Source organism: Manis javanica, chromosome 8 (genome assembly GCF_040802235.1).
Source record: "Manis javanica isolate MJ-LG chromosome 8, MJ_LKY, whole genome shotgun sequence".
NCBI classification, from domain to species: Eukaryota; Metazoa; Chordata; class Mammalia; order Pholidota; family Manidae; genus Manis; species Manis javanica.
The window spans coordinates 1,243,056-1,270,698 of NC_133163.1; the positions used below are offsets into that span (position 1 = coordinate 1,243,056).

Here is a 27,643-nt window from a genome sequence, read left to right on the forward strand (position 1 = left end):
ACAGGCCAGGCCTTCAGTAGTGGCATAGACTACAGACCGTATGGGGGTCCGGCTGTGCTACCTGTCAGGGCAGAGAGGGAACTGGGCTTGGCCAGGCCTAGCGCTCAGGGAGGGCAGCAAGGAGGGCCCGGGGTTGGGCCTAGTGGCTACCTAGCCAAGGAATGAGTTGCTGCCGTGAGCCAGCCCTCATTTGGTGTGGGGGAGTGAGGGGTTGGGGGTGGGTGGGAATTGAAGGATGACTGTTCCTGCCCCTGGGGCAAGTGGGAGGTCCCTGAGGGGCTGGGCTGAAGCACCCTCCTCCAGGAGCCTGGAGCCAGATCCCCTCGGGCTGGTGCTGGTGTTCCCAAGTAGACCCTATATCTACCCTGGGCTGTGGGAGTTGGTGATGGGATGTCACTCTGCCTGTTGGCCTGTGTGTGGTGTGGCCTGCCAGCCCTGAGGGACTCCCTGCCCTGCACAGAGGCCTGTCCTGAGGGTCGGGAACTGCGTGAGCTGCCTTCTATGCCCCCTGAGTGCTTTGGCCCCATGAGGGCTCTGCACCTGCTCAACTGGACACCCAGCAAGGCCTCCATATATAACGGGTGGGCTGGAGCCCATTTTGGGGAGTGTGTGCCAATTGCCATGGGCTCCGCATTTGGGGCACTGCTGGGCCTTTAGTGTAGGATGGGGCTCAGCATAAACACTGGGGGGAAGCCTGACCCTTTCTGAGGGTAGGAACCTGGCTTGGCCCTTCCCCAAAGCCCCCCAACTCTCTGGTCACCCCTTGGGTGACCTCAGGACAGGCCGGGGCAGCCTGGGTCATGGCCTGCTGACTCTAGGGAAGGGTGCAGTGTCAGGGTGCTGCTCCCATCAGCAGGTGGGGACTGGTGAGCTGGAGTTTTGCTGCGACCTGCCCCAGTGCTCTGTGCCCCGGTGTCCCCGGGGACTGGGCGATGGGCCGGACTGGTGGAGGACACTGAGGCAGGACGCACTGCCTCTGGCTCTGGCTGAGACGGGGTCTGCCCTCCTGTGCTCCCACTGCCCTGGCTCAGGCTAATCCAGGCAGGTAGGCAGGTGCTTTTCCTAAGCATGCATCCAGGGGCCCCCATGTCCCTGCTTTCCTGCCAGCCAGGAGTCTCGTGGGGGAGTCCAGCTGCGAGTGACACAGTGCGGACAGCCCCCAGGCCTGGAATTCAAGGCCTCCTTGACAGAGGCTGTGCCTAAGGGGCCCACTCAAGCAGCACCATCTGTATGCAAATGCTCACCGTGACCCAGGTCGGGCCTCTTGGGAGCCCAGCCAGGTGAGTGACATGCTGCTGGGGAGGGGCCCGTGGGCCTGCAGTTTGTGTATCCAAGGTGCTGGCAGGGCTGGGCTGCAGTGGGGTCCTGAGCAGTTCAGCCCCACCCTGTCCAGATGAGGCCCATTGGCCCAGTGCATGTGGAGAACGATTCACAGGAGGAACGCTGCCAACCTGTGGTCGCCCTGCCTTGCCCCTCTCTCTGTGGCCTGCCTGATGCCCACCTCTAGAGCTCCGCTGGCCCTCTGGTCCAGCCTGCAGGCACTGCCTGCTGCTCAGAGGGGCTTTGGTGGGCACTGGGTGGGGCCTGTGGCTCTCTGTGCCCTGGGGAGGGAAACTGGCTCCGGACTGGCGGGGCAAGGGTGGTGTGTGGGGATAGTGCCCCTAGGCTGGGTGCGGCCGCCCCTCACTCTGTAGCCTGATGGGGCAGGTCAGCAGGCACCACTCCTGGGCCTGAAGGAGCCGGCATCGATTTCCCAGCACTGGGGGGGGGCTGTAACCGGAAACTCCCCTCCCTAGCTGCTATATTTAGCACCACAGAACACAGGCGGAAATACAGCTCACTCCTGAGCCCAGCTGGCTCTGTCTAAACCCTGGGCAGCCTGCACCCCAGTCTGGTCCTGAAGCCCCCCTGGCCAGGCTGGCCCCTACCCCATCCATGCTTTGCCCAGCACAAGCTGAGCACCCGTCTGAGAGCAGGCCCAGGGGAGTCCCCAGGCTGGGGGTGGCAGAGCTGAGTCTGAGGGGTGTTGTGGCCCAGTGGGCCCCAGAACATTGATGGAGGCCTTCCTGGAAGAGGCAGGGCAGCCTGACCTGGCATGGGTAGAGGTTGGAGCCCTGGCCATCACGGGATCACCAGCCCCCTGGCTCAAGAGCTGCAGAAATCCCTGGAGGGGGGACTGCAGGAGAGAGGAGTCCCCCATCTCCCTGCAGCCCCTGGTGCCCACGCCTTCCCTGAAGTGGCCACCTTCCTGACTCAAACCTCTCCTAGGCACCATTAGGTCTGGGCTGTGGCTCTTGGAGGCAGGAGGAAAAAGGGGTCTGTGAGCCAGAGGGGGCGTCTGTGCTCCGCAGAATGGCCCCCGGGCAGGCAGGGAGGCAGGCCTGGGTCTGTTGATCCCCTAGTAGTGCCCTGATGCCCACCCAGCTGCCCTGAACCAAGGGGACCCAGGTCCCGCTTCCAGAGGGCCAGTAGGGAAGCAGATGCAGCCAGGCCACTGCCTCCCCGGTCCTGGGGAGCCGTCGGGCTTTCTGCACCCGAGGCAGAGCCCGCCCGCGGGAAGGGCCCGGAGTGTCTGCAGCCGATAGGCTGAGCTTGGATCTGGAGATGGAGTGAGCATGCCTCCCTGGTGCCCCGGACAGCTCCGAGCAGGCGGAGGACCCCTGGTGAAATGCTGGAGCTCCTGGAATCAGGCAGGCTGTCCTTTCCTCCCGCAGCTGCCCGTGAGCAGGAAGCCTTGGAGGTGGGTGAAGGGAGGACACACGTTAGCGGGGGAAGGAGGGTTCTCCCGATCCCACCTCTTAACGCTGGAATTCCCCCTCCTCAGCCCCTCCACCGCCAGGCCTGGCATGTCACCGGCCTCTCCCTCCTACTACGCCAGTGGCCCCCTATGGCCTCCTTCCCCACCCTTGCCCCCTGCTGCCCCTCCCCCATGGCCAGGGATCCTGCGAAAATGTAAGTCACATACGTGCAGCCCAGCCCAGCTCAGCTGCTTCCTGCGACTTCCCGTTGGTCACAGCAGGAAGACCGCCCGGGAGGCCCGCGCGGCCTGGCCGGTACCTCCATGCTGCCGCACCTCACCTTTGCCTTCCCAGTCCTGCCTCGGCCATGGGGCCCACCAGGCTTCTGCAGGGTCCGGCTCCCTGGCCCAGCGCCTTGCGCAGGCGGCACCCCAATCCTCACCTGGCTGTCTCCTTCCTGCCCTGGGGACTCAGCAGGCCCCTCCCCACGTGCCCACCCGCGTCACCCTCATGGCTTGTTGCTGCGCCTCCCTAGATGTCTGGGCCCTTTCTCCAGCCCTGGACCGGGAGCCCCTGAGGGCGAGCAGGCCAGCTCTGCCTCGTCCAGTACTTTGGCTCAGTGCTCAGCAGAGGCACCCAGGGCCTCCTGGGTAGTGCGGCAGTGGCTAGAGCAGGGATGGAGCCCTGCACTCCCGGAGCCTGGGGGAGTCCCCCTCTCCCCTCTGGACCCTTGAAGTGCCTAGGTGCCTGTCCCTGGGCCAGAGCAAAGAGGTGGAGGAGGTGTCTCCACCGTGAGCCCTCTACCCATCTTCCAGAAGAAAGCCGCTGGAAATCTCTGAACACATCTCACAGTCCTTCATTTGGTGGGGTGGCTGCATGTGGCCGTGCCTTGCTTATGCCCAGCCCCTACTCCCAGCCTACGGAGGGGCTCAAGTAAGGATGGGGGCTCAGAGTGAGCAGATCCAGACCCGTCCCTTCAGTCCCCCAGCTGCTCCAGAGGTCTGGTTACTGGAGGGGGTGGGGTAGTGAACCCCAAGGGGTGGCAGTCACAGAGCACTGGGCACCTTGGCCACATGGCACATCCCAGAGAGTGCAGACTCGTGCTTCTAGGTCTGCTAGGCCCCCAGACACCACCCCTGAACCAGGTCTCCAGAGCTCTCTTCCTCCAGGAAGCCCTCCATGTCCCCACTCCCATCCGCACTGAGGCAGTTACTAGCTCTAGGCAGGGGCTTGCATTTCCAGCACCCAGCACAAGGCCAGGGCAGAGAAAGTAGTCCAGTTGCTGTGGGGTTGGGGTTGGAAGACCCCTGTGGACCACACTGAGATCCCTGGATGCAAGTTGACCACCAGCCCTGGAAGAGACTGCTTGAAGAGGAGGTGACATTTGGAGACAAGGAACCCTTGGTATTGACCCCGTGGAGGGGGCACGAGGCTACCCCAGCAGAGGGCAACAAGGTGATGAGAGCGGGTGGGACACGGAAGCCTGACAACCAGGATAGCAGGAGGAGCCACTTCGGGGAGCTCTCGCCCCGTCCCTTGGGGCATGCACCACTGTCTCTCATTACCCTGTCGGCCCCCTGAACTCCTCCCATACCCGGCCCCCTGGCCTGGGCGTTCCACGAGAGCAAGGCCTGGGGACCCCTGCGCCAGGGCGGAGCAGAACACACAGCCTCCGCCTAGAAGCATCTGTCGCCCGGCGATGGGACCCGTAAACCCTGGCGGTAGGGCAGGGGCGTTGGAGGGGAGCAGCGCCCCCTACGGCCGGCGTGCAGGCTGTGGGAGTGGCGCGGACGGGGACCTTCCCGAGGAAGGGTCCTAGGCCCCGCCCGCCCCGCCTCGGGGGCTGAGCCCTGAATTGTGCAGGAGGCAGCATCTCCTCTGGGACCGCGAGGAGCGCGGCGGCGGCGCACTGATGGGAGGGGACCTCGGTGGTGACCTCAGGGGCGCCCCACCCCCTGGCTTCTGACACCCGGCGGGGCTCGGGCGACGGGAGGCCGCTTGGCGGCGCCGGTCCCAGCCAGCCGGGCTTGACCAAGGCATGAGCGCAGCGCCCACCGCCCGGGTGTCTGGGGAAGCGCGCGCCGGGCCGGGCGCGGGCAAGAGCGCCCTCCGCCGCCTTTAAAGCCGGACGCCCCCGGCCCCCCCCCAGCCCCACCCCGCAGCTCGGCCCCGCCCTCTCATGCATATGCAGGTGCGCGGGTGACGAATGGGCGAGCGAGCTGTCAGTCTCGTCCCGAACTTGTTGGCTGCGGGCGCCGGGAGCGCGGGCGCACAGAGCCGAGGCCAGGACCCGCCGCCGCCGCCGCCGCCGCCGGCAGGGAGGGAGGGAGGCAGGGAGCCAGAACCGAGCGCGGCCGCCTGCGAGTCCGAGCCGCCGCCGCCGCCCCTGCGCGCCCGCCGCCCCGGCCTGCGCCCGGGCCCGCATCGCCGCCCCACCCCAGCCGCAGCCGCCGCCGCTCGGAGCGCGGGCGGGCGGGCTCTGGGAGGCCGGGGCGCGGGCCCGGCGGCAGGCGTTAGGGCGGCGATGCGGGCCCGGGCCCGGGGGCGCCTGCCCCGGCGGCTGCTGCTGCTGCTTCTGGCGCTCTGCGTGCAGGTGAGCGGGGTCGGGGCGCAGACGGGGAGCACCGGGCCGCCCCTCGGGGCCGCGGCACCGCCTACGGGCGCCGCCGTCCGGAGCCCTCGAGGCTGCGCGCCGCGCCGGGGCTGGATGGGGGCGGGGCGGTCCCGGCCCCCGACCCCCGACCCCAGCCCGTGCCTGCGCGTGCTCTCCTCCTGCCTTATTTTTAGGCGGCATGGCCCATGGGCTATTTCGAGCTGCAGCTGAGCGCGCTGCGGAACGCGAACGGGGAGCTGCTGAGCGGCGCCTGCTGTGACGGCGACGGCCGGACGACGCGCGCGGGGGGCTGCGGCCACGACGAGTGCGACACGTACGTGCGCGTGTGCCTCAAGGAGTACCAGGCCAAGGTGACGCCCACGGGGCCCTGCAGCTACGGCCACGGCGCCACGCCCGTGCTGGGCGGCAACTCCTTCTACCTGCCCCCGGCGGGCGACCGGGCCCGGGCGCGAGCCCGTGCTGGTGGCTACCAGGACCCGGGTCTCGTCGTCATACCCTTCCAGTTCGCCTGGCCGGTACGTGCACTCTTCCCCACCCGCTGCGCCCCGTCTTTCCCCTCCCCCGGGGCGCGGCCGCCGCCCCACCCGCCGCCCCTCCAGCACCTGCGGCCCGGGGCGTGCGTGCGGGTCGCGCGCACCAGGACGGGGCGGGGCCGGCAGGGGGCGGCTCGCGGAGGGCGGGGTAGGGCGCGTGCTCCGTGGGTCGCTGTCCGCGCCCGGCCACGTGGGCGCGCGGGGGTCGCGGCAGGCGCGGGGCGGGGCGGCCGCGGCGTGTGCTGCGTCGCCTTGCGCGTGTCTGTATGGGGGGAGGCGCGGCGAGGCGCCCCGGGCTCGGGCAGGCCGCGGAGGCATGTGCGCCGCGCGTGCTGGGGCCGGTCTGGGGCAGGTCCTGGCGGAGCCGCCCCGGGCCCGCAGCCAGCCTGCGCCCGCCCTTCTGTTTTCTGGTTGCCCAGGGGTGGGGGTGGGGGCACCTCGGCCGGCGCCGGGGGACCTAGGCCCGATGGGGCCTACCTAATGCGTGTGTCTTGGCAGCACCCTGTGCTGCTGGCCCAGGACCCCTGAGGAAGAGTGACAGGCCCTGGTGCCAGGACCCTTTTTTCCTACTGTCCGTTTGTTCTTTTTGGGGAGGAGGCTCGGGCCTGGGCTTGGGGAGCGGTGTGGCCATGCCCGTGGGCTGCCCTGTGCATGGCTGGTGTGTCTGTACCCGGCTCTGCAGAGCGGGCAGCAGGGGGGCCTCCTGGTGCCTGGTGTGGCTGGCTTTTTGAGGCAGGGCCTGGTGCTACATGCGCACTCCAGTCTCCAAGCTGCAGGATTAGAACTGGCTGGGGCAGGAATGAGAGGACCTGGTGAGGGGGACTCCGGTGTGCAGGAATCTGCCAGGGACAGCTCTGGGGGGCCATAGAGGGGCTGGAGCAGCATGTCAGGGTGTGACCGAGGGCCCAATATTTGGATGGAGGGCTGTTGGCTGTACCAGCCAGAGAGAGGCATCAGGAGTGTGTCTACCTGGCTCCCTGGTCTTGAAAGAGACTGGGGGCTGAGGTCAGGCTAGCCAGAGTGTGGCCAGTAGGGTTTACTCCGTGGGGTTCTGAGCCCTGTGTTGGCGTCTTCTAAGCGTCGTAGACAAGGTGGTCTTGCCTGCCTGCTATCGCATCCTCACTCTCTCGTGAGCTTCCACCCCTGTAAGGAGTCTGACTCCGGCTCTCTGGCCACTGTCCCCTCTGGCCACAGCCTGCGCCTGTGTGTTTGGCTAGTCCCTGGGGTCTCCCTTGACTGCTGGGCCTTGGGTCGAGAGAGTGTCCCCGGGATGGGAAAGGCAGGGGCAGGCATGGGAGAGCCTGGGGCGGCTGCGGTCAGCCCAGCCTCCTCGCCCCCACAGCAGCACAGCGGCAGGTCTGAGCAGGGCCCGCAGCCTGTCATCTGCACTTGGGCACGAGCCAGCACGGCTCTGAATTCGCTACCTGAGGATGTGTGTTCTCTTGAGTTGGCAGCAGTGGGCGTGGGGGCAGGGAGGCCCTGGAGGAACGTGGTGGGCCAGTGCACGTCTCCTGTGGCTCTCAGCCCCAGCATCCAGCCAGCCGTGGGCCAAGTGGCAGGCCCGTGCTGCCCTTGGGAGCCCTGGGGTCCAGGCACCAGGTCTCCGGGCTGGCTCATCTACTCCCAGCTAGTTGCCTCAGATGCCACAGGAGGGGCTAGGTGGCTGTCCCCCAGGTGGGGTAGGGCTGTGGGGTGGCTGCTCCCCTCCCTGCCGGCAGTGCATCCCAGCTGGCAGGCGTGTAGCCAGTGTTGGTGATGCCAGGGCCCTGGCATTTCCGCTCAGCCGGCAGCAGCCCGCGGCCACACTGCCTGGGTCTGCTGCAAGCCCAGCTTCGTCCGCTGAGCTGGAGCGTGCCTGGAATGGAGTTTGAGCCTCAGTCGAGGGGTGGGGCAGGTGCTCTTGGGCTTCCTGGAGGAGGAGGTGTGAGGAAGGCTTGAAGGTGCCCAGGTAGAAGAGCTGGTTCCTGTGGGAGGGTGCGCGCAGCCACAGTCCTGCTCCCAGCCCTGGGACCCTGCAGAAGGGATTGGGAACTAGTTGGCCCGTGCTCCTTTACCCCTTCTAGTAAGCCTTGGCCAGCCTTGAACCAGTCCCCAGGCCACTGCTGGTACCCCAGGCGTGGTTGGGTGGCCCTCTGCACCCTGACCTGGTCCCACAGACTGGGGTCTCTGTGCCCTCTGGTTCTAGGTCAGTGGCAGGCCCAGATTCATGGATATGGGAAGGTTGGATATGGGATACCTGTCAGGTGGCCGCCTGGGTGTGAGGGTCGTCGCCTCTCCACTCCACCCCACAGATGCTCCACTGTTTCCTGCTGGCCCCCCAGCAAGTCATTAACACGCTATTGGCCCCAGTGCCTGGCTTAGCTGCTGGGATGGAAGTCACAGTGGGTCGTGTGTATGCTTGTGCACATACTCGGTGTGGCTGGTGGGCATTGGAGGGTTGGGAGGGGCCTGGTAGGTGGTGGGCTCCGGGGCTGGTTGGTGGAGGCAGTGTGGCAGCCAAGGCCCCGTCTTGAGTGAGGGGCCGGCAGGAGGCCCCTGCCTTGCCACCCAGCCCACATTCTGGTGGCTAGAACCCCAGGACCCTGCCTACAAGCTGAAATCTCCCCTGGCGTGTGCCCTGTGGATTTGGGGGGTGGCTACTGTGTACAGCGTATGCACGCACGTGCTGGAGGTGTGCCCGGGGCCGACCCTGTTTCCGACAGCACAGCCAACCTGAGATCCTGGCCACAGCAGGTTCCGGGGCTTGGCTTTCCTGCCCAGTGGTGTGCTGGCGTGGCCCCAGCGGGGCACAGGGCTGCAGGGCTCAGGCGTGCGGAAGTCCCCAGCTTGGGTCCCAGCCTGTCTAGTCTCCTGTCTCCCCGACTGGTGCCCCGCAGAAGGATGGAGTTCCTGGGGGCTGTGGTGTGCTCACAGGGTCTGTATAGACAGGGACCTGGGTACCCAAAGGGGGTCTGGCAGTATGTCAGCACCAGGCCTGGTGCTACCACATCCAGCTCCCATGGGGGCTTAGCCATGAGAGTCCCCGGCCCAAGGCGGACCAGGCTGGGGTCTGCGCCAGGGCACCTGAGCTGCCCTTGATGGTGGGAGGCCCACCCTCCCTGGGCTCCGTGCCACCCCCACCCAGGGGCCCTGACCCCTACCTACCCTGTCCCATTCCTGGAGCTGTGTCCTTCCCACACCTTCCAGAGGTGGCCAGGAGTCCTGCTTGAATGGGGCTTGGCAGGCTGTGCCCCATTTTGTGCCCAGTCCCCTGGATGTGTCGGGGGTCTTGTTAGAGACTTTGGTACAGGGGCAGCAGGGTGGGGACCTTGGGAGGGCGGCACCAGTCAGTGGAGGGTTTGGAAGCAGGCCAAGGGCTTTGTCCCTGAGTCCCAGGGGGGCGGGCCAGGGAGAAAGGCTGAAGTGCCAGGAAGGGGTGGCTGGACGGCAGGAGCGGCTCTTGGCCTAAGGCTGCTCCCTGGCCTCTGGGCAGGGCTGGGGCAGGCTGCGGGGTTGGGGGAGGTCGGCCGGGGGCCTGACCTGAGGTGACAAGCGCCTCTAGTGCCTGAGCCCGAGCCAGGGTCCCTGTGCTTGGTGGGGAGGGGCAGGGGGTTGCACCCAGTCCTGGCTGGTCGCCGGTGCAGAGTGTGGGCCTCTGAGGTCTGCATGGGCGGACCTGCGGTCTGTCCTCCCGCCACTGTTCTGAAGTCCTGTGCCTGGGGGCGGCGGCCCCTCCACGTCTCCTGGATGACAAGGCAGTGGGGGCCAGGGCCTCTTCAGGGCTCAGGTTTCAGGAAATAGATCTGTCTTAGAGCTTTGGTGCTGGCATGTGGGATGCTGCGGAAAAGGAACCAGGCTGGAGCCATGGCCCTGGGCTGTGGTCTGGGGGACTGTGCCTGCCTGGCCTGGGGTGCTCTGAGCCGTGAGGTGCCCTGGGCTGTGAGGTGTGGTAGGTCGGTCCCACGTCTCCTGTGTCACTTCTAGGTCTCTGGGCTGCTGACCTGTGCCCCTGCCCAGGGGTCAGATGAAGGGTTCGGACTTGGTGTTGGGGTTTGGCCAGGGAGGAGGCAGGGGGTAGTTAGGCTGTGGGTCTGCCTGTGCAGCACAGGTGGGTCAGCACAGGTGTTTGAGAAGAGGTGTGGTTCAGCCTTCAGAGACTAAGGCTGGGCAGGCGGGCGGCCCAGCTGGGGAGGACGAACCAGGGTTCCTCTGCCTGCTTGCTGGGGAACCCACCCCTCACGGTCCTTGCCCACCCCTGGGATGACAGGGTGCCCTCTGAAGCCCCAGCCCAAGCCTGTTGGGGTTTGGAGTGGGACATCCTGTCTTGGCGTATGGCACACAAGGCAGGAAGCACAGGGGTGAGAGGTCGCCCCCTGATGAGGGGACACAGTCCTGAAGGCCAGCCCGGGGGAGGGGAGGAGGCTGGGGGCCCAGCTCTGGGGGAGGTGTGGATGCTGCCCCGCCCGCCAGCTCAGGTTCTTTCTGGATGACATCCTGTCCTCCAGGTACAGGGAGCCCAGCTGGCGAGCGGTGGGGCCCTTGCAGGTGGGCGGGCGGGCACATGTCCCTGTGGGAGCCCGTAACTGGAGCCGTGGGCTCTGGCGAAGGTGGCAGTAACCCTACCTGACTGGCTGGCGTGAGGTTTCCTGGGAGCCGGGAGAGGAGCTCCCTGATCACCCAAACGGAGCCAGGTGTGGGGAGGTGGGTCCTGTGGGGCGGTGGGCGCCTGGCCTGCTGGGGGCCTTGGACTGCAGTGCTGGTTGTAGGCCAGCCCTGGCCCTGCCCTCTTGTGCTCAGCCCCCTGTCAGCCCCCAATTCCTGTGTGTGCCTGCCCTCAAAGCCTGTCTCCTCCGGCACCGGGAGCCACTGCCGACGCCCCGGTGGTCTCGAGCCCCGCCGAGCCCCAGCAGCCTCTTTGCTGAGCACCGGTGCCAGAGTCAGCCTGGAGTCTGTGGCCCTGTGCAATCTGAGACCAGCACCTCTGTTCCCGCGTCCCTGCTCTTCCGTCCCTTTGGGTTGCTGGGTCCCGCTCAGGGTGCTTCCTGCCTTGCTGGGCAGCCTCAGTCCCAGCATCTCCCTGTCCAGGGCCTGCCTGCCCCCTTCTAGAACAGCACCCTGCCCCAGAGTCCCACTGACTCGTTCCACCAAGGCCAAGTGGTGGTCACCAGCAGGAGAGGCATGCCGGGTGCCTGCTGGAAGGGATGGCCGAGTGCATGTGCAGGCGATGCTTGGGAAGGAGCCATATCACCAGTAGTGGCAAGGACATGGCTGGCCTGCGGGTGGTACTGTAGGCAGTGGGACGGAGCTGCCTGTCAGGCTCAGAGCAGGGTGGGCGGGCATGTGGAGGACAGGAGCCACAGGAGCCCGGGGAGAGCTCTGCGTGGCGGGGAGATGCAGCTGGGCCTGGGGTCATAGGGGCCCCTGTGTGTAGGCATGCAGGGGCCCCAGTGGCTGCAGGTGCCCTTGGAGGAGATGGGCAGCCTGGGCACGGGCTGCTGGCCTGGCAGGGGACAAGGCTGATGCAGGCAAACGGGTTCAGGACTCAAGAGGTGGGGCTGAGAGCTGGGTGGCAGCCTCCGCAGGCAGGGAGTTCTAGAGGGGTGGGGCTGGCTCCCCCACTCCAGCTGTGCCCCTGTATGGGAATGAGGTCTTGTGGGTCATCCTGGCAGGTCTGGGCGGCAGGGGTGCTGGCCTGGGGCTGAGAGCAGGGGCAGCAGTGCAGGTGAGGCTCAGGAAGCTGAAGGTGGGCAGGCCCTGGGACCCGAGGCTGTCTTGGTAGAGGGGCTGGAAGAGGAAAGATGGTTGGAGGCATGGGGTGGGGTGAGGAGGGGACCCCAGCACGAGGCCTCAGGGTGGTGGGATGGCCCAGGGTGGGGGTCCTCGGCCTTTGGAGGGGGAAGCCTTGGTTTTATGGCAGTCTGAAAACAGCCTCTGTTTCCCCATCTGTGGCAAGGGCCCCTCCTGCCCCATCCCTGTCCTCAGGACGAGGCTCGTGTGTTGTGTACTGCACACTGGCCGTGTCCAGGGGTAGCGCCTGGGCTTGGCCTGTCAGGCCCTGGTGGGGCCTGATGGAGGGCCCAGGGGTGGCGACCGTGTCCCTCAGGCGGACCTCATGCTCGTTGCCGTGGGTCCGGCCCCAGTGAGGCACCAAGGGCCACTCCCACTGGGCACTCCCTGGTCCCGGGGGACCCCCCATGGCCACCCAGCTGCACGGACCCTCTGCCTGGGCCACTCTTCTCCCTGTGCTGAGCGGAGCTGGTGGGGCTGGGAGACTTTTGACTGTGGGGGCAGCCTCTCTCTCCTGAGTGGGTCATTTTGGGGTCTGCTGAGGAGGTGTGGCCTCAGCCAGGGCTGGGGCAGGGCAGGCTGGCTGTAGTGGGTGGGGCCTGCACACCTGACCGGCCCCTCCCATGTCCACAGCGCTCCTTCACCCTCATCGTGGAGGCCTGGGACTGGGACAACAGCTCCACCCCAGATGGTAAGTCAGCCTGGGCTGGGGGCCGGGGGCCAGGGGCCGGGTTGGGCCCACTGCTGACCTGCAGACTCCTCAGCCACAGGCATGCATGTGGCCGGGAAAGCTGCTTCTATCCTGAGGGTCTGTGTGCTGTTCCCTCTTTGCCCTGGCTGCCAGGAAGCTCTGCCATGTTTGTAATTTGCAGAGCTGTGCATGTGTGTCCTCTCCGTCTCAGCCTCTTTTGTGTGGTTCTTCCAATGGGCACATTCTTCAGGGGCTGTGTCAGTGGCAGAGTGGAGCAGGGCACCCCCAAGAGGCTCTCTGGCTTTGTGGCTCTTTCTCTGCCCATCTGTCCTGGAGTGTGGGGTTCCGTGACCATCTCCCCAAGGCTCACCTGCTGGCTAGCCACAAGCATGGGGGTGTCTGTGGGGCCCTATGGCAGTAGGGCAGACAGGTCTTCAGGGAGCCAGTGGGGAGAGCATTGCAGGCAGCAGACACAGCATGTGCAAAGGCCCTGAGGTAGGAGGAAGCCAACAAGTTAGGGAGTAGGATGGGGCCTGAGGGTCATGCAGTTCACAAGGTCAAGGCGGCCAGGGTCAGCTCATGCAGGCCTTGTGGGCCACCGTGAGGACACTGGCTTCTTAGATGTGGGACTGCTCAGGCTGCTGTGTGGCCAGGATGGAAAGCAGTATGAACCAGGGGGCGGTCAGGAGCGCTCGGACCAGGGGCTGCCTGGAGGTAGGGGCATGGGGTTTGCCGATGGGCAGGACGTAGTGAGAGAGTAGGGTCTCCTCACGGATGGTGAGGGGTCAGCAGGACGGACAGGTTGATTCAAGGGTGATGCCACATGGACATTTGACTGCCGAGTCAGGCCAAGTTCTGATTCTCACTAGTGACCCTGTTGGGGAGACTGGCTGGGCTGGGAGTGGCGGTCAGTGGGGATGGGGTGGGCATGGGCTTGGGTTGCCCCGGATGGGGGTGTTTTGGGATGAGGGTGGCAATGCGAAGGGTCAGTCAGGCACCTGGACAAGGATGGGCCTGGGGGGACATGGGGTGCGAGGCCTTGCTAGGAGAGACCAGCAGGGCGTAGTCCCCAGGCTGCTGCTCGTACAGAGGACAGGCAGGGTGTGTGGGAAAGCCTTTTATTGTGGGAAACCCTGGGTCGGTGCGGAAGCACAGGGCAAGGCCCCACCGACCGGGGGCCCGTGACTGCCCGCTCAGGGCGCTCCCCACCGTGCAGTGTTCCCGCTGGCAGTGACGGCCGGCTGTTGAATCTCTGGATTGGTGCATGTCTCCAGGGGGTTGAGAGGTTTTGTTTTTTTGTTTTTTTATTTTATGCTAATTTTTTTTTTGGTATCATTAACATACAATCACGTGAGCAACATTGTGGGTACTAGATTCCCCCCATTCTCAAGTCCCCACCACACACCCCAGTACAGTCATTGTCCATCAGCATAGCAAGGTGCCATGCAGTCAGTACTTTTCTGAGAGAAGGCTTGTTCTATGACAGGGAGGTAGGGAGGCTGTGCAAGTTGCTGGGAGCGACCCCCTGGGGGGGAGAGGTGCGGGTGAGGGGCACGCACGGTTCTGTGGGGGGCACTGGTGTAGGAACAGGGCTGTCTGCTGGGAGGGGCAGGTGGGGGATGTAGGGCTCACAACCCTGCAGCAGCTAAGCCACCCCTGGGAGCTCCTCACGGGGGCACCCCAGCCCCCCCGGCGCAGCCCCGCCTGGCCCCTGGCATTTGGGTGGGGAGTAGAAGGCCTCTCAGCCCTGTGCTCTTGCAGCGGCCTGGCCAGTGGGGCCGCCATCCTGGGCACGGCAGGTTTTCTCCACCCGCTGCCCCGCTGCACGAGCTGCCGAGCTACCCGGCGTCCTGGGCCTGGGCTCGCTCCCCGAGGGTGGGGCCACGGCCAGGCTGACTCTGCCGCCTCCCCAAGAGGAACTGCTGATTGAGCGGGTGTCGCACGCGGGCATGATCAACCCCGAGGACCGCTGGAAGAGTCTGCACTTCAGTGGCCACGTGGCGCACCTGGAGCTGCAGATCCGCGTGCGCTGTGATGAGAACTACTACAGCGCCACCTGCAACAAGTTCTGCCGGCCGCGCAACGACTTCTTCGGCCACTACGCCTGTGATCACTATGGCAACAAGGCCTGCATGGACGGCTGGATGGGCAAGGAGTGCAAAGAGGGTGAGCAGTCCCGGGGCTGTGCAGGGGCACTAGGGTGCCACACGGAGGGGCCGATGGGGCTGTGCGAGGGGCCACAGGGGGTTGTACAAGGGTACCAAGGGGCTGTGCGGAGGGCCAGGTGGGGCTGTGCAGGGGTGCCAGGGCACCATGTGGAGGGGCCACGGGGTCTGTGCAGGGTTACCGGGGGGCCATGCAGAGGGCCATGGGCACCATGTGGAGGGCCGTGGGGGCAGTGGGCAGGCTTGGCTGGAGGCCCACGCGCAGTTGGCTGCAGCGCTCTCTCTCTGGCCCTTCTGCAGCCGTGTGTAAACAGGGATGTAACCTGCTCCACGGGGGATGTGCTGTGCCTGGGGAGTGCAGGTGAGTGCTAGCCGCCTGCCCTTCCTGTGCCCTCTGTGCCCACGCGCTCCCTCAGCAGAGGTTGGTCGGGCACCTCCTGTGTGTGATGCGCTCCATGGCTGTTGGGGACATGTGCTGGACAAGGGATAGGGCCCTGCTCCTGTGCAGTGTAGAATTAGCACAGGGGAGACACTGGCCTTGAATCTGGGTGTGCCAGATGGTGACAGCCCCATGCGCACAGTGTGGAAGGGGACCGGGAAGGGCCAGGGCCTCTCTAGGTAACTGTGGAGCAGTCAGGCTCGGGGCGGGAGCCTGGAGGCTGAGAGCTGCCCGGGGACAGGCTAAGGGACGCCCAAGCACAGGAGGGGCCCAGAAGGCCCTGAGGGCACGGCGGCTTGTGCTCAGGGGCAGGGAGAGAAGGGCCAGCAAGTATGGGGTGGGACCTGGGAAAGAAGAGGGGCCACGGTGGGGTTCAGAGCCAGAGGGATGGACGTACCAGGGCAGCAGCTTGGGTGAAGAGCTGGGTGGAGGGCTGAGGGTGAGGGACGGCCCCGGGGGAGGTGGGGGGCAGCTGGGTCCTGCAGACATCCTGGGGTAGATTTGACGTAGAGCTGAGAGGAGGAGCCGGGGGTCAGGAAGGACCCCAAGCCTTCTCGCTTGGCCTCAGGTGGAGCAGGCACAAGTAGAGCAAGGTAGATGGTGCTGGAGGGTGAGGTCTGCGCAGCCCCGGGACACATGCTGAAGTGGGGGGGTTATGGCAAGGTGCCTGGCTGGTGACACACGTGCGGGGCCTGTGGCACGTAGGCTATGTGTAAAGCCCCAGATGGAGAAGAGGAGAGGTCAGGGAGCCAGTGCTAGCCTCCTGCTGGCAAAGGTGTGAGAGGGTGAGAAGCTGGCAGAGGCTGCCTGCAAGAGTCAAGGGGGACTCGGGAGATGACACAGGGAGGTCTGGGTTCGTGGTGGGCCCAAGAGACTGATGCCCAGCCCAGCCCAGCCTCTGGCCTCACTGATCACAAGACCCCCCAGGGGGTGGGCTTGCATCCACGGGCCTCTTTTAGACGGGGACACTGAGCACAGAAGCCACTTCCCCAGGCCGCACGCCGTTGAGTGTGGACAGGAGAACTAGGTTGGCACCCGGCTGGGGTGGGAGCCGGGAAGGGAGGTCTGGTGACCCTGTGCCTGTGCGGTGGTGGCTTTGGCCTGGAGGTGGCGTGAGCAGGGCAGGGAGGCGGGGCAGGTGGCCCAGGGTCGGTGGGTGGGGGCTGGCAGCCCCAGCAACCATATGCGGGGTGGGAGGGGTGTTGTGGGGCTGCCTGTCAGCCCAGATGGGACAGGACCTTATCTTGCAGCCGTGCACTCTGACTTGTGTGATGGGTGTGAGCCTGGGGACTGGGCAGGCACAGGTCCGAGGGTAGCTAGCACAGTGGAGCCAGCCCCTTGTGCAGTGCACAGCCTTGATGCTGAGCCAGGGGCCCTTGGTGGCTGGCAACCAAGCAGCTGAGGTAGGAAGGAGGTAGAAGAGGGGCCTGTCTTTTTCCCCACCTTCCCCCTGCTGGTGTGGGCCGTGCAGGAAGACGAGGGGCAGGGCTCCCTGGGACAGAGGTCTGTAGGGTCGGGGGAGCATAGGTGAATCCCTACCCATCCCTGTGGGTGAGGCCCAGCTGCTGCTGCGGCTCAGGGCTCAGGTTTCAGAGCAGGACACCCCCCACCGGATACCACGGAGATGGCCATGCCTTCCTGCCGCCTCCTCCCTGGGCTTCTGGGGCCACAGGCCAGGGAAGCTGGGGAGGTGGGGGCCTAGTGGGGGCTGCCCCACCCAGAACTGAGCGCACACCCTGGGGACCATGGGGTTTGGGCTCCCAGCTCGCCCATGCAGCTCCCTGGCCAGTGACACAAGGCATGTCACCACCCTGTCCTGAGACTGTCTTCGCACACCACCCGGAGGGATTCTGGGTGGGGGTGCGTGGCCACACTGGCACCGACCTCCCTGTACAAACAGGCCTGGATGGTGGAGCCCCTTCTCATCAGCCCCAGTGTCCCCATCCATGCCTGCTGAGCCAGCCAGGGTCCCTTCTGAATGATTGCAGGGCTTGGTTGTCCAGGAGGGGACTGGGGCTTCATCCTTTTACAAAAATAAATTCTCATGGTGGGTGCTGGCCAGGAGGCACCTTGGCCTGGCTGTCAGTCCTGTCCTGCAGGACCTCTGAGTTCTAGGAAGGAGGCTCTTGGGGTCCCATCCAGGGCCAGAGGGTAGCCTGCAACGTGCTGGGTGTCAGCTGCAGGAAAATGGGCCCTGTCCCCTGATGGCAGTGTCCCTGAGTCAGGCTGTGTTCCAAGCTCTTGGAAAGTGGCCACACCTGGGATGGACTTTCACTGATGTCCTGGGCACCCTTTCTGCCCCAGCCACCTGGCCCACCATTTGGGACAAGGCTAGGTCTTGGGATTGTGGCCTTGAAGCCAAGAGGCCTCTCTATAGGCCATTTGCCAGGGAGTGTCTGACTCTTCCTGGAGGGTCAGGAAATGCCCTGAGTCTGGCCTCTCACAGGGCTGGCCTGGTGCAGCCGATGGGCCTTGATGTCCCCATCTTGATGGGGCTTTGTTGGGAGAGAGGAGTTACTGCCCTGGAGTTCCAGGTGAGGTCACGTGCTGCCCGGGCCATGCAGCCGGGGCTGGGCCACGAGCCCTGTCCTGTTGTCCCTGCTGGCCTGCGTTGGTAGCAGCTGGTGCATCCGAGCTCACACTGTCATTCCTGGGGTCCCGGCACGGCCTTCCTTCCCTGGCGCCTGCTCTTGGGGCCCTGCTCAGGGGTGAGTCCCGAAATAGCTCCGGGAGGAGTGGCTGGACAGCTGCGGCTGGCCATCCAAGGCCAGTGGCCGGGAAGTGCCCGTGACCCCCACCTGGCCCAGGGCCTGCTCCAGTTCAAAGCTGAGGCCGCCAGCCCCGCGGGTGGCCCACGTGACTGTATCTGCGTCCCCGAGCTACCCTGGCAGCAGCCACAGCTCCGGGGTCTCCCTCACCACCGGGCCGCCCGCCCCTCGGCCCTCCCCAGGTGCAGCTACGGCTGGCAGGGGCGGTTCTGTGATGAGTGTGTCCCATACCCTGGCTGTGTGCACGGCAGCTGCGTGGAGCCCTGGCAGTGCAACTGTGAGACCAATTGGGGCGGCCTGCTCTGCGACAAAGGTAGTGGCGGCATGAGCGGGTGGCTCCGCTGAGGGCTGCCGTCTCTGGGAAGACGGGGTGCGGGGTGAGGGACAGGGGCGGGCCTGCCCCATGAGTACCCGCCCTTGCCCCCAGACCTGAATTACTGTGGCAGCCACCACCCTTGCACCAATGGGGGCACATGCATCAACGCCGAGCCCGACCAGTACCACTGCGCCTGCCCTGACGGCTACTCGGGCAAGAACTGTGAGCAGGGTATGTGGGGGCCAGCTACTGGCTCCAGGCTGCTTCCTGGGGACCCTGGCTGGGCCCCATCTCTCTAGCCTCCTTGTGCAGTGGGTACCCCCTGCCTTTGGGCTTTGGGGGCCTGGGGAGAAGCACTCAGAAAAAGGCAGGGGGCCTGGGCCACCATGCCCACCGCCCCTGCCTCTGGTCCCCAATGCAGCTGAGCATGCCTGTGCCTCCAACCCATGTGCCAATGGGGGCTCATGCCATGAGGTGCCCTCCGGATTCGAATGCCACTGCCCATCTGGCTGGAATGGGCCCACTTGTGCACTGGGTGAGTGCCCTCTCGAGCATAGGGGTGCTCCTGCCTGGCCTCTGAGGGGGTCTTGAGGGTGGGGGTGGGGTGGCAGTATGGGGATGGGGGCAGTGCGGTTGTCTGCACATACGGTTGTGGATCCAGGGGTCAGAGGAGCAACAGGAAGACCCAAGCATGTGGCCCCCCGTCCCCAAGGGGCCCCACCTCTCCTGGGGACCTGCCTGCCTGCATGGCCTACCACCCCATGCCAGTCCCTCTGTCCCTCTGCAGACATCGACGAGTGTGCCTCCAACCCGTGTGCAGCAGGGGGCACCTGCGTGGACCAGGTGGACGGCTTTGAGTGCATCTGCCCCCAGCAGTGGGTGGGGGCCACCTGCCAGCTGGGTGAGGGCCCTGAGGGGTGTGCCTGTGCATGGACTGTGCGCTCTGCATGCGGCGGCTGCTGCTGGCACTGTGGGGCTGTGGTGCTGGGTGTGGGGGAAATGGGGCCAGAGCCCCAAGCCCCATCACCCCTTGTCTTCTCTGCAGACGCCAATGAGTGTGAAGGGAAGCCGTGCCTTAATGCTTTTTCTTGCAAAAACCTGATTGGTGGCTATTACTGTGATTGCATCCCGGGCTGGAAGGGCGCCAACTGCCACATCAGTCAGTACGGGTGGGTGGGCAGGTGGCAAGTGGGCGGGGCCGGGGCACCCAGGACTCTGCTCACGACCCCGCCCCTCTGTCCCCAGACATCAATGACTGCCGCGGGCAATGTCAGCACGGTGGCACCTGCAAGGTGAGGTGTGGCCGGCCACCTTGCCCTGCACGTGTGGGAGGGGCTGCGGGGCTGCCGGAGGCTCACTCGCCCTGCCTGCCCCAGGATCTGGTGAACGGCTACCAGTGCCAGTGCCCACGGGGCTTTGGCGGCCGGCACTGCGAGCTAGAGCTGGATGAGTGTGCCAGCAGCCCCTGCCGCAGCGGCCTCTGCGAGGACCTGGTCGCCGGCTTCCGCTGCCACTGTCCCAAGGGCTTCTCGGGGCCACTGTGTGAGGTGAGCCCTGCGGGCATGCCGCCTGCGCTTGATGCTCTGGCCATTGCCTAGCACGCTGTCATTCCCCAGGCCACTCACGTGGCCGGGAGGGACTGCGGAGGGGCTTGGCCCTCCGGTATCCTGGGTCAGTTCTAGACCAGGCCCCAGGGTCCCAGCAAGCCCTCCTGGTGGGCAGGTGTCTTATCTGTTTGCCCTCCACTGGGACTGGAGGTCACGGGGCCCAGAGGGCGGAGCATGGGGACAGCCTCACAGGGGGGCCCTGGAGTGGGTTGGGGCGCCGAGAGCGAGGCTGCTGCAAGTAGTGGTTGGGTCTGAGGAGGGGTGTGTTGTGCTGTCTGGGCAGCTCCTGCCCGGCTCCCCTCTGCCCTGGCCCTGCAGTGGGGAGTTGTGGGCTGCAGGGATGCGTGGGCCCAGCGCGGCCCGGCCTGGGGCCATGGAGCCTGCTGATGGTGCTTTTGGGAAGGGGCACAGATGGGGCCCCAGCCGCCATCGTGGTTGGGTAGCGGTCAGGCGCTGGCCTTCCTGCCACTGGGAGGGGTGAAGGCCGGATGCCGCCTGGGGAGGCAGAGGAAGCGGGCTGCCCCGAAGGCACAGGCAGCGGGTGGAGTCCGGCAGCCACAGGTGTTTCCGTCCAGCTGACGGTCCTGGACAGTCTGGTGTGGGCAGGCCTTCACGCTCTGGCCGCAGAGGCCCGGTATCCAGGCTGAGCGGGGCTGGGGGCTTGGGGAGCACGGGGGAAGCTGGGCCTCACGGGTGTCCCCTGCCCTGCAGGTGGACGTCGACTTATGTGAGCCAAGCCCATGCCAAAACGGCGCCCGCTGCTACAACCTGGAAGACGACTATTACTGCGCCTGCCCCGACCACATGGGCGGCAAGAACTGCTCGGTGCCCCGGGAGCCGTGCCTGGGCGGGGCCTGCAGAGGTGGGGGCGGGGCCGCAGGGCGGCCAGGCGGGGGCAGGGGCAGGAAGTGGGGCGGCGCCTGGGGCCTGCCGGGCCTCCGCAGGCCGACCCGTCCCGTGTACTTCAGTGATCGACAGCTGCGGGTTGGATGCCGGGCCCCGCGCGGCGGGCGCCACCGCCTCCGGAGTGTGCGGCCCGCACGGGCGCTGCGTCAGCCAGCCTGGGGGGAACTTCTCCTGCGTTTGTGACAGCGGCTTCATGGGCACCTACTGCCACGAGAGTGAGTGGCGTGGGCAGGGCATGGGCGGGGGCCGGCAGCCACCGGCTGGGGACCGGCTCACCTCTTCCTCCCGCAGACATCGACGACTGCGTGGGCCAGCCGTGCCGCAACGGGGGCACGTGCATCGACGAGGTGGACGCCTTCCGCTGCTTCTGCCCCAGCGGCTGGGAGGGCGAGCTCTGCGACACCAGTGAGTGGGCCCCGCGGCCGCGCACCGTCCGGGCACGCCAGCGCCCGCAGCCAGCTGTGCTGGGTGCCCGCTGCTGCGGTGGGCCTGGGCCTGCCGGGTGCCTCTCTCCTGGGCCCAGCCGCAGTGCCTTCTCCCTGGGAAGCCCTACCTGAGCGCCGTGCCCCTGCTGACCGGCGTCCTCACCCCCAGATCCCAACGACTGCCTTCCCGATCCCTGCCACAGCCGCGGCCGCTGCTACGACCTGGTCAGCGACTTCTACTGCGCATGTGATGATGGGTGGAAGGGCAAGACCTGCCACTCACGTGAGTGCCTGCCACCCCGGCGTGGGGGGCTGCCCACAGCTCTGGGGGTGCCCACTGAGCAGCCGTGTGCCCGCAGGCGAGTTCCAGTGCGACGCCTACACCTGCAGCAACGGCGGCACTTGCTATGACAGCGGAGACGCCTTCCGCTGCGCCTGCCCCCCGGGCTGGAAGGGCAGCACCTGCAACGTGGGTGAGCGAACCCGGCCCCTGCTGCGCCACCCCTCTCGGCCGGCTCTGGGCCCCGCTGCGTGGAGGCCCTGGGTGTGCCCAGTGCCACGTGGAAAGGCCCCCTTTGTCCCCTTCGTACAGCCAACAGCAGCGGCTGCCTGCCCGACCCCTGTGCTAATGGGGGCACCTGTGTGGGCAGCGGGGACTCGTTCTCGTGCATCTGCCGTGACGGCTGGGAGGGCCGCACCTGCACACATGGTGAGCCTGTGGGGGGGGGCATGGGGGGTTGGGGCCCGCGCAGCGGGGCCTGCTGCCCCCCCCCCGTCTCCCTAGCCCTATGTCTTGCGCGTGCCTGCCCAGCAAAGCCTAGTGTACCCTGAGACCTGTCATGCCAACTTGGCAGCTTTACCTCCCGGCCCACCCCGTGTGTTTGTGTTCCAGCCTCTTGATCTCCTACCAGCCACCCACTCAGCGACCCAGGTTCCCGCTCATGTGCCCCTCCCCCCACCCACAGTACCAGTTGAGGGTGTACCCCAGGCTAGGTCCCTTTGTGACTGCCCAGCCGTCTTCTCCTGGAGCGCCCCCTGCCCCCAGCCCCTCCGGGCAGGCTGGTGTGGCAGGTGCCCCGGGCCTGGTGCAGAGGGGTGCTGGGCAGGGGGCTCCCCTGCTGACTTTCCTCTCTCCCCTCAAACGCAGACACCAACGACTGCAACCCCCTGCCCTGGTGAGTGAGTGACTGCCCGGTGGCTGGCTGAGCTCGGGGTGGCGTGGCCCGCCGTAGGGCCCTGCTGATGCCCACCCCCTCCCTGCAGCTACAACGGTGGCGTCTGCGTAGATGGTGTCAACTGGTTCCGCTGCGAGTGCGCCCCTGGCTTTGCGGGTCCCGACTGCCGCATCAGTGAGGAGCTTGGGGCAGCTGGTCAGGCGGGGCCGTGGGGTCCCGCCCTGGGAGCTCCTTCCCGCCCATCCCTGGTGCCAGGAGTTGGGGGCCATCCGTAGCCACGTAACCTGAAGGAGGGGCCGCCACAGTAGTTTCTGCCTCTTTCCAAGTCTGTTTCCCTCCTCGTCTGATGGTCGGCTGGTGGTAGCTCTTTGCTCAGCCCTGCCCCACCAGTGGGGGACTGCTCCGTAAGGGGGTACACCCTTGTTTGGGCTGGGAAGTTTCTTCCCCAGGGCCCCCTGCCCATCCCTACCAGAGGAAGATGGAGGAGGCTGGAGAGTGGGTGCTCATCAAAGCCTCAGGCTAGTGGCAGCGGCAGGCCCAGCTCTGCGGCCCCACAGGGCAAACCGAAGCCCGAGCTGGCGGGGCCCCTCTTCCGATGTGCATGGCCTCCCCCTCCTGCCTCCAGCAGCCCTGGGCCCCTGGTATGGGTGCTGGCCTCCTGGCTGCCCGCTGAGGCTGGCCACCTCCTCACAGACATTGACGAGTGCCAGTCCTCACCTTGCGCCTATGGGGCCACATGCGTGGATGAGATCGACGGCTACCGCTGCAGCTGCCCGCCAGGCCGGTCAGGCTTACGGTGCCAAGATGGTAGGTGGGGGCACTGCTCGGCGGTAGGGGCAGCACCCGGCCTCCCAGCCTGGCACCCACTGCTGACGTGCACCTGCCCGCCTACAGTGATGGTGTTCGGGAGGCCCTGCTGGTGGCGGGGTGTGCCCCTCCCTCACGGGAGCTCCTGGCTAGAGGACTGTAACAGCTGCCGCTGCGAAGACGGCCGACGGGACTGCAGCAAGGTGTGGTTCCTGGGAGTTCTTTCCTGAGGCTGGTGTCCTGGCGTCCCCGGCGAGGGACCACTGCCATCCATCCATAACCCTGAAACTCACCCTGTGAGGCCGGGGAGCTGGTGCTGGGGGAGGGTGGGCCACGCCCACCACTCATTCTGGGTACCCTGGGACACAACCAGGCCCTTCTCCATGCAGTGGAGGAAGCTGACGCTGAGCCCTGCTTAGGCTCTTGAAACCTCTGGCCTGGGCCCTGCCCTTCTGGGGTCAGCCCTGCTCTGGTGGGGGTCCTTTCACTCTGGTAGCCCTGGGTGGTAGGATAGAGCACAGCCTTGGGACTTGCTGACCCTGACCTTTGCTCTTGACACGGTGCCTGTGTGTCTGTGGGTCCTCACCTGCATGCACTCACACCTGTTCCTCCATGTGCATGCCTGGCCTAGGTGTGGTGTGGGCAGAAGCCTTGCCTGCTGGCCGGCCGGCCCGACACCCTGAGTGTCCTGTGCCCACCTGGGCAGCACTGCCGGGAGAAGGCTCCAGGCCAGTGCCTGCAGCCTCCATGTGCAGCCTTGGGGGAGTGTGCTTCTGAGGAGCCCCTGCTGCCCAGCACCCCCTGCTCTCCAGGCTCCAGCTACCTGGACAATAACTGTGCGCGCCTCACCTTGCACTTCGACCGTGACCAAGTGCCCCAGGTGAGTGGTCCTGGCGGGCGGCTGTGCGATTGTCAGCAGGGCCCTGACACCGCCATCCTTTCTGGGAGTGGCCACTCAGATGGCCTGACTGCTTGCAGCTGCCCAGGCCCCTCAGCCGTGGCTCAGCCTCTGTGAGGTCAGGGAAGCTCTGGTTGGTTGCCTGGCCACTGCTGGCGTCCGGCCTCACGGGGCTAGATGAGCAGGACTGGAGATCCCTGTGTGCCCTGTGGGTGGCAGGGTGGCAGGGAGGCAGGGAGTGGCGGGCTCCAGTCATCCCAGGGGGCCTGGACTGAAGGTGGCCCTGCTCACTGTGGGCATTGTGGCCTTCCGGGGGAAGCTGGAGCCAGCCTGCAGCCCTGTCCTTGTGTCCTCCTGGCCTGAACCTCTGTGTCCTGGAGGGAGGAGCTAGGAACCAGATGAGGCCCTGCCCTGACCCTTGCCTTGGGCCTGCTTCTGCTGGGAACCAGGGATGGGGTGGGAGGGGCTGGTACCCCCCAGGGCCTGCCCAGCCTGCCTCGTGGGGGGCGGGACTATATGGGAAGCCAGGTCCCCCCTGGGCCCCATATCCCCACTCCTTTCCCTGAGGTGGGCTACAAGGTGTGTGCTGACACGTGCCTGTGGTGCCAGCCGAGGGACGGGTGGCCTTGAATCCTCAGTCCCAGGCCTCACACGACACCCGCCTCTGCCCAGGGCACCACTGTGGGCACCATCTGCTCAGGCATCCGGGCCCTGCCAGCCACAAGGGCAGTGGCTCGGGACCACCTGCTCGTGCTGCTGTGCGACCGGCCATCCTCGGCGGCCAGTGCAGTGGAGGTGGCCATGGTGAGTAAGGTGGGCAGGGTGGCTCCCTCGCCCGGCTCTGCCTGGCCAGTATTCTGCCCTGTGCGTGTTTCTGGGAGGTGCTGGGGGTGGAGGGCCTGGGCTGGGCTGGCCCCAGGCTCTCGGGAAGATGGGGCGCCTGCTGACTTAGGAGTGCTCCCACCGCCCGGCCAGCGCCGGGTGCAGGCCGCAGAGGCAGCGTGGGCAGATGGCGGCTGGGACCCCAGACTAGGCTCGTGTTCCTGCTCAGGTCTGGTGTCTGGGGCCCCAGACGGGGTTTCCTGGAGCTGAGGGAGGCCCCTAGGCAACAGTAGGGATTGAGGTGCAGAGGCGGCACCCAGAAAAGCGTGGCCAGGGACCCCGATGGACAGTGGTGGGTGTAAATGGAGGGCCCCTCGAGGGCAGGGACGGGGAGTGAGGAGGCCCCTAAGGTTGTGGGCCAAGGTTTGGGGCCCTGGGGGGCGGCAGCCCTCACCCGGGACCCTGACCTGGGACCTTGGGGCTCGTTCGAGGATTGGGTGTGCCTGGCGCTGAGGCCTCAGCCTGTTTCACTACACAGGGTGGGTGGGCATCGCATCCTTGTCCTCACCTGTGCCGTGTCCCCAGTGTCTGTGGTGGCGGGGCGCCTGGGATGTGTGGGCCAGACTTAGGCCCTGGCTGAGAGGGTGTCCCCAGGGCCCTGCTCCGGCCTTTGGTTGGGTATCAGGTGTGAACAGGGTCAGGTGAGTGTGTGAAGGGAGAGGAGGGGAGAGGCAGGGCCGTTCCCCAGGTTGGCAGGGCCGCGCGGGCGGAGGCATGGGCTCGGGGTAGCTCCAGCTTTGGGGGCAGTGCTGGGTTTGTGTGCCCTTGGGGGTGGGGTGGTCAGCTGGGCTGGAAGCCTCCCTGGACAGCCTTCCCTGCCCCAGATGCAAGGGAGTCAGTGGAAAGGGCAAGCCAGGCTGTGCCCACCTCCCCATGAACCAGCCAGTTGGGGGTGTCCCCGCTGCCGCAGGAAGCCTTGGGGTCTGCCAGCCCTGCCCCCCGCCTGCAGCCACCTGTGTCCCTCTTTGCAGCCGGCCCGGAGCCCCTGACCTGGCCGGAAGCGTTGGTGTTCCGCAGGGATGCGCGCTGGTCAGGCCCGCCGTCCTGGTGCCCGCCGTGGGCGTGGGCTTGGGCCGCGGACGTGGGCAGACAGCCTCTCAGCACTGTCCTCTGCCGCAGTCCTTCAGCCCCTCGCGGGACCCACCCGACGGCAGCCTGATCCAGGGCGCAGCTCACGCCATCGTGGCCGCCATCACCCAGCGGGGAAACAGCTCGCTGCTGCTGGCCATCACTGAGGTCAAGGTGGAAACGGTCGTTGTGGGTGGCACCTCCGCAGGTGAGCAGCGTCAGGGGCCCCCTAGGCCACAGCAGCAGGCAGGAACCCTCAGGCACTCGCTGCCCGGGGGCTGGGCTGGGGCTGTGGGTGTAGCCGCCCGGCCCCCGGAGCAGAACGCCTGCTGCCCCGCTGGCATGGAGTCCCAGATCCACACACCCCGGTCCCAGCCCGGGCCCCCAGCCCCCACCCGGGCCCCTCCCCACAAGCCAGGAGCCAAAGGAGGTCCTGGGACTGGGTGTGCGCCTGGCAGTCCCCTCCCCGCCCCGCCCCAGGTCTGCTGGTACCTGTGCTGTGCGGCGTGTTCAGTGTGCTGTGCCTGGCCTGTGCGGTTGTCTGCGTGTGGTGGACCCGCAAGCGCAGGAAAGAGCGGGAGAGGAGCCGGCTGCCGCGGGAGGAGAGCGTCAACAACCAGTGGGCCCCCCTCAACGCCATCCGCAACCCCATCGGGCCGGGCGGCAGCCACAAGGACACACTCTACCAGTGCAAGGACTTCACGCCGCCGCTGTGCAGGGCTGGCGAGGCGCTGCCCGGGCCAGCGGGCCACAGGGAGGACGAGGAGGACGAGGAGCCTGGCCGTGGGGAGAGAGGCGTCCCGGAGGCCGAGAAGTTTCTGTCACACACATTCACCAAAGACCCTGGCTGCCCTCCTGGGAGGCTGGCCCGCTGGGCCTCGGGCCCCAAAGTGGACAACCGTGCTGTCAGGAGTGTCAGCGACAAGCACTGCCTGGGCAAGGAGTAGGGCCACCGGGCTGGGACCCAGGACCCCGTGCTGGGCGCAACCCACCCATCAGACATGGGAGGCTGAGACTGTGTGCATAGTTTCTTTATTTTGTATAAAAAAACCCACCAAAACCCAAAAACAAATGTTTATTTTCTATGTTTCTTTATCCTGTATAAATTATTTGATGACTGTCAGGCAGAGAACAATGGAGCATTCTCAGATAGTTGCTATTTTTGTAATGTTCCCGTGTGTCGCACTTGCCGAGCGGCAGGAGAGATCCAAGGGTGTCTGTGCCCCCGAACGGCTTGATGTTTGTCCCCAGAGGTGGCGCTCTGTTTACAGAATCTTCCTTTTTATTCCTCAGTTGGGGTTCTCAGTGGCTCCAGGCCAAAGAGCCAGTGGGACCCGTGGTCAGGTCCATGGCGATGGTGGGACCCGTGGCTGTCAGTGGGCCCACTGGTGGCATTGGTGGGACCCGTGGCCGTTTGGCATGGCCCTTGGTATTGGACCTGTGGCTGTTGGTGTGTCCTGAAGCTGTTGGTGGGACCCTAGTGATGGGCGTGGCCTGTGGCTGTCGGTGGGCTCGAAGTTGTTGCGGGGCCGTGGTTGGCGTGGCCTGAGGCTGTGGGCAGACCTGGTGACTCGCCGGCCCCGCCTGCCCCCGTGCTCTGGAGGTCTCCCCACTTGTGCTTTCAGAAGTGCCCTTCCTGCCTGCTCTGTGCCCGGGAGGGCGGCAGTGCTGAAGCCTGAGACAAGTGCCTTCACACAGACCCCCTAGCAGCTGTCAGCATTTGCCTGCGGCCCTACCGCTGGCCGGCCACCCCTCCTCGTGAAAGTGCATTTTTGTAAATATGTACATATTAAATGAATCACTCTGTATATTTGGTTTAATAACTTAAAGGTTTTGGCCTCTGTG

The 27,643-nt window shown here is 66.2% G+C and overlaps 1 protein-coding gene across 5 annotated transcripts; it reads left to right on the forward strand.

Moving 5' to 3' along the window:
* Positions 1–4,590: 4,590 nt before the first annotated feature.
* JAG2 (jagged canonical Notch ligand 2) lies at positions 4,591–27,643 on the forward strand. 5 transcript variants are annotated; one of them, XM_036991727.2, is made up of 26 exons: positions 4,598–5,331; positions 5,526–5,867; positions 12,285–12,342; positions 14,257–14,508; positions 14,808–14,868; positions 17,897–18,027; positions 18,142–18,261; positions 18,452–18,565; positions 18,818–18,931; positions 19,076–19,189; positions 19,276–19,322; positions 19,407–19,577; positions 20,349–20,499; positions 20,606–20,758; positions 20,835–20,948; positions 21,138–21,251; positions 21,328–21,441; positions 21,561–21,677; positions 22,116–22,143; positions 22,232–22,317; positions 22,837–22,950; positions 23,038–23,153; positions 23,582–23,830; positions 24,521–24,652; positions 25,850–26,006; positions 26,279–26,887. In XM_036991727.2, the coding sequence occupies exons 1-26, from the start codon at positions 4,945–4,947 to the stop codon at positions 26,743–26,745; spliced, it is 4,023 nt and encodes a 1,340-aa protein (XP_036847622.2). In that variant the 5' UTR covers positions 4,598–4,944; the 3' UTR covers positions 26,746–26,887. The 5 variants fall into 5 exon arrangements, with proteins under 5 accessions (XP_036847624.2, XP_036847622.2, XP_036847620.2 ...); XM_036991729.2 differs by lacking the exon at positions 26,279–26,887 and having other exon boundaries at positions 4,591–5,331; positions 25,702–25,916; XM_036991725.2 differs by having other exon boundaries at positions 25,850–27,643.

Coding starts and splice junctions, on each gene's coding strand:
- JAG2 (XM_036991725.2), top strand. CDS start 4,945: ATGGGCGAGCGAGCTGTCAGTCTCGTCCCGAACTTGTTGGCTGCGGGC. Junction 14,869..17,896: donor GCTGTGCCTGGGGAGTGCAG/GTGAGTGCTAGC, acceptor GGCCCTCCCCAG/GTGCAGCTACGGCTGGCAGG. Junction 21,678..22,115: donor GGGCCGCACCTGCACACATG/GTGAGCCTGTGG, acceptor CCTCAAACGCAG/ACACCAACGACTGCAACCCC.